The following is a 12,685-nucleotide window of genomic DNA, read 5'->3' as shown; positions in this document are numbered from 1 at the left end:
CAATACGGAAGAATGTGACACCATTCAGATGGAAAGGAAAAACATATAAATAATTAACATATCTAAACAGGGTGGCTCAAAGCTTCTTCTGTTTTAACCAAGAGTTATGTTCATATGAATTCTTAAGCATTGAGGAACAGAGGCCATCTTGTCACTTACCCTTGATTTGGACCCCACTCGTTCCGAATGCAGAGATGCTTGTGGACTGGGTCCTTCATGTAGCCCTCTAAGCAGAGACAGTCACCTGCCATGGGTATATAATAAACCAGTGGCTTTGTTAGAAGTACATTGAGCGCCAGGCAAGTGTTGTACATTGCCGTACTAAAGCCCTTCTGGCGTGAAAGTGCTGTGCTTCCATTCTCCCATAAGAATCATTCTGTAGCAGATATATTCAATCACTTGTCTCTCTCATTATATCAGGACTGGTATTACTTTAGATTTTTAACCGCAACACTGCACAGCAAAGCTCTGTTGAATATGCAACCTTTTCACCCTTTCAATATGGTACCTTCTCACCCTTTGAATACGGCACCTGTTCACTGTAGAACATGGTTCACCTACTCACTCTATTGCACCTGTTCTTTAAATGGCACCTGTCCACTACATGGCATATATTCACAGCATGGCACATATTCACAGTATGGCATATATGCACTATATGACGACCTGTTCACTACATGGCACCTGCTCTCTATATGGCACCTGTTAGCCTGTTCACTATATGGCATCATCTCACTATGTAGTTAGCCTACCGGTTTCAGTCACAGTCAAAGTACCACCATACAGCCTCAGACGAAAAGGTGTAATTCCAGACAGAGGCAGAGAAGCGCGCCGCATGGCCGGTCCAGGCTAGTTCTTCCCCAGCAGCCTTCTGATCAGTGCTGCTGATTGGAGTCATCAGGAACAGGGCAGCTGCTCTTTTCAGCTGATGCCTTTGGTCAGCACACAGGAGGGGGGGTGTCGCCCTAACCTGATTCAGCCAGATGGATGGGGAGGCACCTTGAGAGCAGGGACTAGCTATGCCACCGATGACAGACATGCCCCGACTGGGTTCTCCAGTGAAAGAGATGAGTACGGGGCGCGGGGGCGGGGGGGCACGCTGGGGAAGCGAGGTGGGCGGATTAGGATGCAGTGGGGGTTGGGGGTTGCATTGGCTCATGGTTCCGACATACAAATGTTAGTGCAAAGGTTAACTGTCGCTCAATGCCAGGATGAAGGTAATCAGATCTGATGTAGTTACTCATATTTCCTGTACATATCCTGTTGGTGAATATATTAAATAACCTATCTGGACAAAGCAGATTCATTTCAGGATTCAAACAAGTCCAAGCATCAGATAAACAGAGTATGAATTCCAAACAGGATTCTTCAGAACTCTTCTGTCACATTGAGTTAAATGATGAGTCATACCAATTCCATCTTTACAGGAGTTAGGAGTTTATATCTATTTTACTTTCAACCAAGTGCATAATACAGGTCTGCTGCCAATGCTAAAACAAACATAATTATGAAAACATAATGTGAGTTCAGCAGGATAAAGTGAAGCTGTAACTTTTAGTCCACAGAAAATAAACCCAATGTGCCTAATTTGTCATTCTGCTGCCTATCACTTGTTGGTGACTGAATAATGATACATTGTACATACGCATGTATCTCAAATAAATATCCAACTCAGCAGTAGTTATATAATATCCAAAAGAAGTCATGCCACACCCCAGAGCCCGGCTCCTCTCTAGGTTTCTTCCTGGACTTCCTAGGGTGTTTTCTTTCTTATTTCTTGCTATTCCTTTTTTCTGGGTATTTGTAAAAGTAAAATAAGCATTACTGACTGACTCAAGTTTTATTATTTAAACAAATGCAGTTGACTGTGAATCCACTGGAAAAAAAACAGCACAATCTCCTGTGCTTATCGCTTCATTGTATCCTAATTGCATATTCATCCTAATTGCAGTTTGAACCCATGGGCTCAATATATCCAGAGTAGACATGGGAAGTTCACCCAATACATTATGTGAGGCAACAGCATCCTCAGGACTTAAGGACTCATGGGGAACCCCTCATGGGGAACCCGGCCGGAGTGGTGAGCAGGGCAGAGATAATTCATTTCACCTGTTGTCATTAACTACTATCTTGTCCCTGCCCTATTTAAGCACCCTCTGGCCAGGGACTTCAGAGTCTGATCGGTCTTTCGAAGCTCTGGCAGCTGACTATTCTCCGGAGTATCCATACAAGCCCTTATTTTAGTGATGACTTTAGCGCAGTCTAATTGATATTCCCCTGTTCTTATGGTCCTCACATGTTTACATGATCTAGGACAGGGAGATTTTGTTAATACTGCTTTTTAATTACCTGTTTCCTACTCATGGTGCAAAAAGAAAAAAAAATACAAATCATTACTTGACTGAACTTTAGTTATGGACTCTTATTACAGTATATCTGTCCCTGATACTGTAGTGACAGTGGATTCTCAGCTATTCCAATTCATATTCCAAACACATCCACTGTCACTGAGTACCTCCTAGTGCGAGTAAAGAAAATGCTGCCCAAAAGCACAAATGTTCAATTCCATTTGTTTTAAAATTTCAACTCTGAAATCTATTTTGGATCCATCACTTACTCAAATGATTCAAACTATAATGCTCAGGTCCAGAAGGGACAAATGTCCCAAATCTCCCATAGAAGGGAGTGGAAAACGGCCAGGCATAACAGCCTCTAGCATCAGCACTCTCAGGTGTGTTTAAAATTCACAATCTTATTATATGTTTGCAGAGCCATATTTATTGTCGCAACCCATCCCTGTTTTCATCCATATCATCTCCCCAGGAATGATTGCGTTGAGCCAGTTTAGTAGCTAGCTAGCATCTAGAATCCTGCAATCGTTCCTGGCACAGAGAGAAGAGGGGGTTTCATTAAGAACGCATAATATGAAAAACACAATGCAATTATTGAGACATTGCACCTGTTCTATATTTCATTTGAAAAGAGAGGGTCTTAAATTATATATTCAATTGCAAGGTGTCCCAGTGGTACAACTTTTGATTTGTTTGATTCACTGACGAGTCCCTCTTCAGTACATTGGACAAACCAGTCCATCTTGAATTATAGATGCAAACATGAAGAGAATTCCCCTTTTCCCCAAAGTAAGAAACATGGAATGTCCTCTACACTACAGTATGCTTATAACTAGAGAGATTCAATTAGACTCATGTATTCCGTGTATTGATGTAAGACTATCTATCTATCTTTGCTGCCGTAGAAAGTCAAAAAGCAGACGTCTGTTAAAGTTGGCAGGTATATTATCTCATTAATTTAGCAGATTGTCTCCTGAAGCAAGAAAGAACAGGCCAGTTGATCAGAATATACCACCGAGTATCACAAATTGCTGTCTGTCTAGACAGAAAAATACTTTGAAGTCAGATTTTGCTGGAATATTTGTACATAGCTACTGTGAATATGTGCCTTTGAAGGACTGTATGAATTTGTATATAGTAGATTTTGCATTTAATACTGTACTGCATTGTAGACATTTAAAGGAAGTTTGAAAATGATGGTTTCATACTATGAAATTGTCCATCGTTATCTTTTAAAACTAAGTTTTTTCTTTATATTTTTTTTAGTTCTAGGCTATTTCAAAAGACAGAGAATTACTTTTCAAGTTTTCCAACCCTCCTTTGTTGGAAAAGATTGCATCTTTATTACTGTGCCCAGCTTCAGATGTAGTCTAATGAAAGTATGAGTGTGCTAACACAAACTAGGTGGTGTGAGTGGAGAGAAGACAGACTGTTCCGCTGGCGTTGCACAGCTATTGTCAACAACTGGCTGTTGGAGGAAAGGTATTTTTAGGACCAATTATAAAAAAGATGCATGTTCATCAAAATGGCAACTGTTGACAGGTGATGATAAATCATTTTTAATGGACTAATCAATGGATATTCAACCTAAAACCGCAAAAGGGTCAGTCAAAATGTAAAGATTCCGGTCCTCATAGCTTTTTAAGAGGCTCTTACACTTCTATTTAGCTGAAAGAAACGTTTGGCCAGATTTACATCAGAGATCGTTTATTTTTAATTTTTTGGTTGTTTTGAAGCACTGGCACAAAACCTTTTTACAATCACCAGCAACAGGACGCGTTCAATGGAGAGTGCTGTGTTAACTACCAGGTAAACAACATAGTGAGTATATACTCCTTGCAGGACAGGAGGCCAAAGCACTGCACCAGCAAGAGTTTACCATATAGTGTAAATATGCGAATCCAAAAAAACATTCAATTATTATGTAAATGTTATTATATGAAGCGCAGTTGTTGTAGTCAAAACATATTCTATGCAGGAGCTGTTGCAAAAATCGATTTTTACCTGGCAGGACAGTCACTCACTTGAGAGAAAACAATAAAATACTAACATTCCATTCTGTATTTTTCCATACAGTTTGAGGGACACTTCAGTAAGCACTTTAATTACTTATTTTAAGTGATATCTTCTGGGGATTCAATGCTTTTCTTTTAGTCAATTAATTTCACTTAAACTCATTAGTGAAGTTCAGTGAAAGTGGAGACAGATATAATTGGTTCACAGAGTTAAAGAAAGCATTGGTGGCGTGCAGTACAGTACCTGTCTCTGGATCACACTGGTGCTCACAAGGGTCCAAAATGCGGCGTCCACACAACTCATTGATCCAGGGCCCGCTGGCATTCTGCTGGTAGTACAGCAACACCTGCGCCGGGTTCAGCCAATCCGATGCATCCAGCGAACTTCCCTGCAGCAATATGAACCTGGACCCTGAGGAAAAGGTGAGGGGTTGTTTTTTGGGGGGGAAGACACACTGTTTAGGTGCCTAGCGAGTCAATTAAAAGTTCAGTACATCAGCATTTCTGTCGCCATTTTTATCCCAAAGTCCATAGAGTACAGGCAGTGATGACAAGTCACAAAAACATAATAAATTGTTTCGGATGAGAAAAGGCTGAAAGAGGGTTTGAACACAATGTTCCAGCAGCACATTGAAATATTCGTGAAGGCTCAAGGCATGCACAGCTGTGCCGTAAGTATGACGTTCTCACAGCAAACAACCCGGGTTGTATCGGCTTCAACATTACATTCATTTAAGTCTGATAACGCTGTGTGGTAATTTAAGAACACGTTGTAAATCGTTCGAAGCTCCAGCGATTCAAAAGGCAAATTCACAATCTTTCATCTCTCTTTTCAACATTGACTCCCCTGGATGCCTTCAGGAATGATAATTCCCCCCCCGAGTATCCGTGGAATACAGTGCCGGCAAGGAATCAAATCAAAGCTCGGAATGATAGATGAGTAAGGCAAGTCACAGTCCATAATATATCTGGACAGCCAGCTCCCATGATGGCTGAAAAACACCAATGAGCCAAGAGCACTTGGCCCGCAGTGCTTTTCCGCAGGTGCTGGCTACCATGAAATTCATTAGCGAGCTAGCCCGAGCAACACGGAACGTGGGGAGAGGAAGAGTGATGATACGGTGGGTGGTCGCCGCGACCTGGCCTGATTGTGCTTTGAAGCTTTCAGAGCACATCTGCTGCCGTCCCACATGGGAGCATGTGCAGGGGAGACGGCCCGGCCGCGCGTATCCCCCCGTTTCCCCGGAGCGCGGGCTAGCAGGGAGGCTTACGGTCATACCCCTTGGGGGTGTTTCAGGAGACAAGGCAACCGCTCCTTACCGTCTGCGATGAGGTGCTCAGGCACGTGGAGGATGACCCGAACGTTGAGGCCACAGGAGAGGTGTGACGAGTACACCAGGCCGATCACACAGCTGACAACACTGATCAGAGTCAGCGTGGTCTTGTTGATGGGGCTTCGTGGGGAACCTGCTGGTAAAAAAAAAAGAAAAAGAAGAGGACGTGGTTAACAAAGAGGAAGCCGTGTGAAGCCAGGACCACGCCGGGGCTGAGCCCGAAACGGCCTCCTATCCCATTTGAAGTGTTGGAATGTGGCCTCACAGGGTTAGGAAGGGTACAGGGTGCCATTTGGAACGCAGCCTTAATTCCCTCCAGCACAGAGGGAGTCGCTTACAAACAAGTCATCACTTGGCTTGTTGCCCATGGAAGGGCTCTTCGCGATCAGAACCAGTGGCCTTTGGGAGACTGGGCTTGCCAAGTCTTGCTGGTGGGTCGATAAGTGTACCTTTGAAGGGTGCCATCGCCACCTGCCACCATGTGTGCTGATGTTGGAGGAGAAAAAAAAGGAAAATAGCCCAAATGAGGGCAGTTCAGAGGTTGCTCTGTCCTTTTTTGTCTTTCTCCCTGCCAACGGTTTGGATCAGCCCCACCAAAGTCCCTCCCTCGCCCCTTTTAATCAACTGTGTGAAGTTTCCTACCATAGCTGGCCTGCCCGCCCACACGTGAACACAAACACACCCACACACACACATATACACACCCACAGGCGCACACACACACACACACACACACACACACAAGCAAACACACTCCAACCCACCCCAAAAAGATCTGACCTCTAATTTAGGAACCAAAAATAGCCTCCAGCTTTGTTAGAAGTTATTCTTTATTCCTATCCAATGTTCCTCGATTACTTTTTTAGCATTCTTAAAATAAATCACGCAGAACTTCCTAATTAATAACATAGCTTAAGGCAATCCTTAAAAACAACGGACTTTAATGTAATACCAAGACCTAACTTGTTTAACACATTCATCTACAATAGTGAAATCATTATTGCGTGTGTTGTTGCTAACAAGAAAAGTGTCTCATCCTTCCAATTCCCTTCTTCGCAGTGTGACACAAAGCCCTCAACTGGATCCATAAAAAAGAACAAAGGAGGAAAAAACTGGAGAACACATCTCATTATTATGTAACATCATTCACAAATATGAATGAGGCATTTTGTTTCGGTAACATTGAAGCAGGTATCTAGACAGAAATTGACTAAACTTTAAATGTTATAATGAACATGTAATAACATGTGACAACCTTTTTTAATTGTGCACGCAGTAAAACCGGTGTTATTCCTTGCAGGTGAATGCCATGTTGAATGGTCAACGTTTGAACTTTCCCAACGTATTTGCATTAACCGGTGGTTAGAACATCAACAGGTGAGTAACAACTAAATTATGTAATAACATCATACAAATGTATGTTTATTTCATGCACTACTTCCCTCGGTTGGATACACCTATCACAACGCACTGCCAACAACAAAAACTAGGTAATATCACACTGTAACACTCACGCGGAATGTAATGTAGACACATCCGCAGTCACACAGACAAACCATCCCAATCCAAAAATACCTTTTCACTCCACACTAGCAACACATTTCTAACAGCCTCAAGCACGGTTTACACTCCACGACCAAATCCACCTCCTCACAGATGCTTACCCAGGTCGCAGCACCGACGAGACGGCCTGGTGTCTAACCTCGCGAGGCCACAAGACTGTGCTACCATGCTGGGGTTAAGCGTAGGTGTTAGCGCAGGGAGTTGAGACAAATCTTTAGGTCAAGTTTAATTACGTCAATAGTACATCATTTTGCAGGTGCCATCTCCTACGGACTTAGTGGCCATGAATAAGGCACTTTGGCCCTAAACCGCTACAATACTGCAACTGCAATGCTGACCCTGTTCGGCTGTTTAATGCATAAATGGGTACAGTGACAAAAGAACTATGTGTTTGAATTATAAACCTCCCCATTTATTTTTAAATGTGTGTGTGGGGGGATTATTTTGTCATGGACCTAAATGCTTGCATGTGGGTAGAATACTGGTGTGCATGTTTTGGCAACACCAGAAGGGGATAGTATACAGTTTATTTGAAGGGGATAGTATATATTTGAAGGGGACAGTATATATTTGAAGGGGACAGTATATATTTGAAGGGGACAGTATATATTTGAAGGGGACAGTATATATTTGAAGGGGACAGTATATATTTGAAGGGGACAGTATATATTTGAAGGGGACAGTATATATTTGAAGGGAATAGTATATACAGGAACAAATGAAGAGACAACTGCACCTTTCTCTTTCCTTTCCAAAAAATTTTAAAAGAAAAGTTTTGAGATAGGAACAAAAGCGTTCAATTTGCAGTGTTCTCTTAATTTTAACCCTTTTGTTCCTCACTCAAAACCTTCCTTTTTGACGTTTTTGGAAAGGAAAGAAAAAGGTGCAGTGGTCTCTTAATTTTTTCCGTTGCTGTATTTCAGGGGGATAGTATATATTTGAAGGGGATAGTATATATTTGAAGGGGATAGTATATATTTCAAGGGGATAGTATATATTTCAAGGGGATAGTATACATTTTAAGGGGATAGTATATATTTGAAGGGGATAGTATATATTTCAAGGGGATAGTATATATTTCAAGGGGTAGTATTATTTTGAAGGGAATAGTATATATTTGAAGGGGATAGTATTATTTCAAGGGGATAGTATATATTTCCAGGGGATAGTATTATTTCAAGGGGATAGTATTATTTCAATGGGATTAGTATATATTTCAATGGGATAGTATATATTTCAATGGGATAGTATTATTTACAGGGGATAGTATTATTTCAAGGGGATAATATTATTTGAAGGGGATAGTATTATTTCAAAGGGATAGTAGTATTTCAAGGGGTTAGTATATATATTTCAAGGGGATAGTATATATTTCAAGGGGATAGTATTATTTCAAGGGGTTAGAATATATTTCAAGACGATAGTATACATTTGAAGGGAAAAGTATATATTTGCATTCATAACACTGAAATTCATCATCGGTGATAGCATTTTATAATAGAAATGTCTGGGTGGATTAAGATGGATTGCTGCTGGTTGCTACACAGACTTTGGAAGCCTCTGCTGAGCCTTAGCCAATGTGATAACTTGTGAGCTAATGCAAGTCAGATTTCAGGCAAGTTTACTCAGCATGTCATGTAGATCTAGACATCCATGTTTAAAATCATTCCAATACTCTGAGTATGTCAATCCTGTCTGTGCCATACGGATCGGTTTGGCCCTTTTTGAACTACTCCCCTTCCATCCAAAACAGAAAAATATGATTTAACAGTATATATTTTGTTACATTATTCATCCAAATATGTGCCACTTACCCACTAATGTGATGATCACTGGACATGTACGTGTCATGAGAGAAAATTGGGTTTGACGTGTACGTTGACGACAAAGTGTTTCCGAATGTACTCTAGTGTTGACGTTGGGGGACGCCACACGGAGTCGTTAATTCCAAAAGTAGGCTGCTTGACCACTACATGGAGCAGGCCTCTCCTGACAAGCCGCTTAAGTATCAGACCCATGTGTTATGCACGAACAGCCTTGGTTATCTGTGCAAACTCGCAATACTTATATTCGGGAGTCTGGGCCAAGTTCACGAGCTGACAGTGCTTGGCCTTGAAATGGCAGGCCTACATAAGTCAAGGGCGAGACAGCTAGCGAGGCAACGCCCTGTGACAGCGGACACCGGCAGCCTCACGCGGCGGAGGAGGAGGAGGAGGATGTGGCGGTGGAGTTATCTGAACTTAAACAGACCTTGAAAATACATACGTTTTTTTTTTTTTGTGAAATGTCTATTTGATGTGTTGGCTCAAATGAGGTGTTTAAAATGTATGAGTGTTTGTCTGTGTGTACACATGTGAACAAAAGATGTACGAGTAATACCGTGTGAAGTGCACGTGTTTGTTTGTGATGTAATTGGCAGAGGGTGGTGCTACCTTTCTGAATCCAACGGAATATTCTCATCTAAACATGGTCGGATGTTACTACAGAATTGGTTGTTAAAGTTAATATACCATCCATACAAAATGCATTCACCAGTTCATTTAATAACTACCGGTAATGTAATAACTTGACACATTTATTGTTAAGGTTGTACAGTTCATTATGTTTACTGGCAGATTTACCTGGATTATTACATTAGAAATAAACTAGTTAAGTCCACCAATTATTTGGATCAGCTACATGATTCAAATAAGGTGCCATGGAATGTGTTGAACGCGTTGAACGTGTTGAAAATTCTATTTTAACCCTTTTTAGTAATTAAAGGTGTTGGTATGTAGATTTTCTTTTTTGTAATTATTTTTAAACCTGCACAGACAACAAAAGCATAATTGGTGGAGGTATTGTCGGATAGGTTGAGGCAGCCTACCACATCTTGGCGTTCGGATGTTTGCGGTGAGACAGCTCTGCATTTGAGGCTTTTTTTTTTACCCACATCACACACCTGATTACGGTACATCACAGCACCAAGTACACCAACTGAAGCATGCTCAAAACACACAGATGACCCCATGCAGTCCCCAAAAACAACCGACCATCGCCTCAGTCCTTTCAAACATTACAATGCCGCACATGTTGAGGTCTCTAGCACATGTTTACATCTCTAGCACATGTTGACGTCTCTAGCACATGTTGACGTCTCTAGCACATGTAGACATCTCTAGCACATGTTGACGTCTCTAGCACATGTTGACGTCTCTAGCACATGTTGACGTCTCTAGCTCGGTAGTGATGATTTACAACGGAGCACATTGTTCACAATGACCACGATCACTGGCAAAGAGAGAATGTCAGCGCATGTGTTTCAAGCATTGCAAAATATAAATAACATTGCACGTGTTATTTTTTTGTGCGTCTCATTCATCTGCTCTGTCGTCTACGATGTGTTTTTCATTGTCATCATGCGGGTATGGAATCAGATGATGTATGCACAGTATAATATTCCTTTCTTACCCCCTGAGCCCCACGCGCTGTTGGCATTACCATTTCTCATACCTCGGCTGCGGCGCCTGCTGCGATTGGGGTCAGTGTAAAAGGTCAGCTGAGGTTCGCTGTCCGCCTCCGTGCCTGAGTCCCCGTCTGGGTTCAGGAAGGTTGAACCCGCTGCAGAATTCACAACAAAAACCTCTCAACACAATAATGACGTCTCTGCTGGTTTTTCTGGTGTGGAGATATATGGAATGCATGGTGAAAAAGTGGATTTTAAGATGTATAGAAAGCAAGGCAGTGTAGTTACTTCGTGAACTATACAAATTGCCATATGCGACTGTTATTTACAGTTGTGCTCATAAGTGTGCATACCCTGGATAAAATTGTGAAATCTTGGCATTGATTTTGAAAATATGCCTGAAAAAATTAATTTTATGTAAGGACAGTGATCATATGAAGCCATTTATTATCACAGTTGTTTGGCTCCTTTTTAAATCATAATGATAACAGAAATCACACAAATGGCCCTAATCAAAGGTTTACATACCGTTGAATGTTTGGCCTTGTTACAGACACATAAGGTGACACACACACACAGGTGAAAATGGTAATTAAAGGTGAAAATCCCACACCTGTGGCTTTTTAAATTGCAATTAGTGTCTGTGTATAAATAGTCAATGAGTTTGTTAGCTCTCACATGGATGTACTGAGCAGGCTAGATACTGAGCCATGGGGAGCAGAAAATAACTCTCAAAATCCCTGTGTAACAAGGTAATGGAACTTTATAAAGGTGGAAAAGTATATAAAAAGATATCCAATGCCTTGCAAATGCCAGTAAGTACTGTTCAATCACTTATTAAGAGTTGTAAAATTTGGGGATCTCTTGATACAAAGCCAAGTTCAAGTAGACCAAGAAAGATTTCAGCTAAAACTGCCAGAAGAATTGGTCGGGATACAAAGAAAAACCCACAGGTAACCTCAGGAGAAATACAGGCTGCTCTGGAAAAAGAGCTTCTCAGCTTCTGGCACACTGTAATTTGGAGTGACGAGACCAAAATAGAGCTTTATGGTCACAACCATAAGCGCTATGTTTGGAGAGGGGTCAACAAGGCCTATAGTGAATAGAATACCATCCCCACTGTGAAGCATGGTGGAAGCTCACTGATGTTTTTGGGGGGGGGTGAGCTCTACAGGCAAAGGCAATCTTGTGAAAATTTATGGCAAGATGAAGGCAGCATGTTATCAAAAAATACTGGCAAACAATTTGCATTCTTCTGCATGAAAGCTGTGCATGGGACGCTCTTGGACTTTCCAGCACGACAATGACCCTAAGCACAAAACCAAGTTGACCCTCCAGTGGTTACAGCAGAAAAAGGTGAAGGTTCTTGAGTGGACATCACAGTCTCCTGACCTTAATATCATTGAGCCACTTTGGGGAGTTCTCAAACATGCAGTTCATGCAAGATGACCAAAGACTTTCCATGACCTGGAGGCATTTAACCAAGACGAATGGGCAGCTATACCACCTGCAAGAATTTGCGGCCTCATAGACAACTATTACAAAAGACTGCACACTGCACACACATTGATGCTAAAGGGGGCAATACAAAGTAATAAGAACTAAGGGTATGCAGACTTTTGAACAGGGGTCAGTTCATTTTTTCTTTGTTACTATGTTTTGTTTTATGATTGTGCCATTCTGGTATGAACTGCAGTTGAATGTGATTCCCATAAGAAATAAAAGACATGTGTTTTGCCTGCTCATCCATGTTTTCTTTACAAATGGTACATATATTACCAATTCCCTAAAGGTATGCAAACTTTTGAGCATAACTGTTCATGTCCGATTAATAAATACAACAAAGCTATCAACTTCAGATGCAAAGGAACTCCATACTGACTGCTTTTTTCAACATATCACCCATTCAAGGACAATTTCGACACTAAGTTTTTATTGAAAATAACTTAACTGCGTGAAGAAATTCCGGAAATAAAA

The 12,685-nt window shown here is 41.4% G+C and overlaps 1 protein-coding gene across 8 annotated transcripts in view; it reads right to left on the bottom strand.

The window, feature by feature from the left end:
* The window catches only part of astn1 (astrotactin 1), a 306,946-nt gene that overhangs the window by 205,845 nt on the left and 88,416 nt on the right, over window positions 1–12,685 (bottom strand). For 2 of the 8 annotated variants that reach the window (XM_013139747.3, XM_034291540.1), the window contains 4 exons: window positions 10,714–10,863; window positions 5,687–5,836; window positions 4,611–4,778; window positions 160–244 (listed from right to left, as the gene is read on the bottom strand). In XM_013139747.3, coding sequence (XP_012995201.1) covers window positions 160–244; window positions 4,611–4,778; window positions 5,687–5,836; window positions 10,714–10,863 — 553 coding nt within the window. The remainder of the gene's footprint in view (window positions 1–159; window positions 245–4,610; window positions 4,779–5,686; window positions 5,837–10,713; window positions 10,864–12,685) is intronic. The other 6 variants (XM_020041100.2, XM_020041102.2, XM_013139750.3 and 3 more) reach the window with 6 other exon arrangements.

Source organism: Esox lucius, chromosome 3 (genome assembly GCF_011004845.1).
Source record: "Esox lucius isolate fEsoLuc1 chromosome 3, fEsoLuc1.pri, whole genome shotgun sequence".
NCBI lineage: Eukaryota > Metazoa > Chordata > Actinopteri > Esociformes > Esocidae > Esox > Esox lucius.
This window is presented reverse-complemented; position numbering and strand designations above follow the sequence as displayed.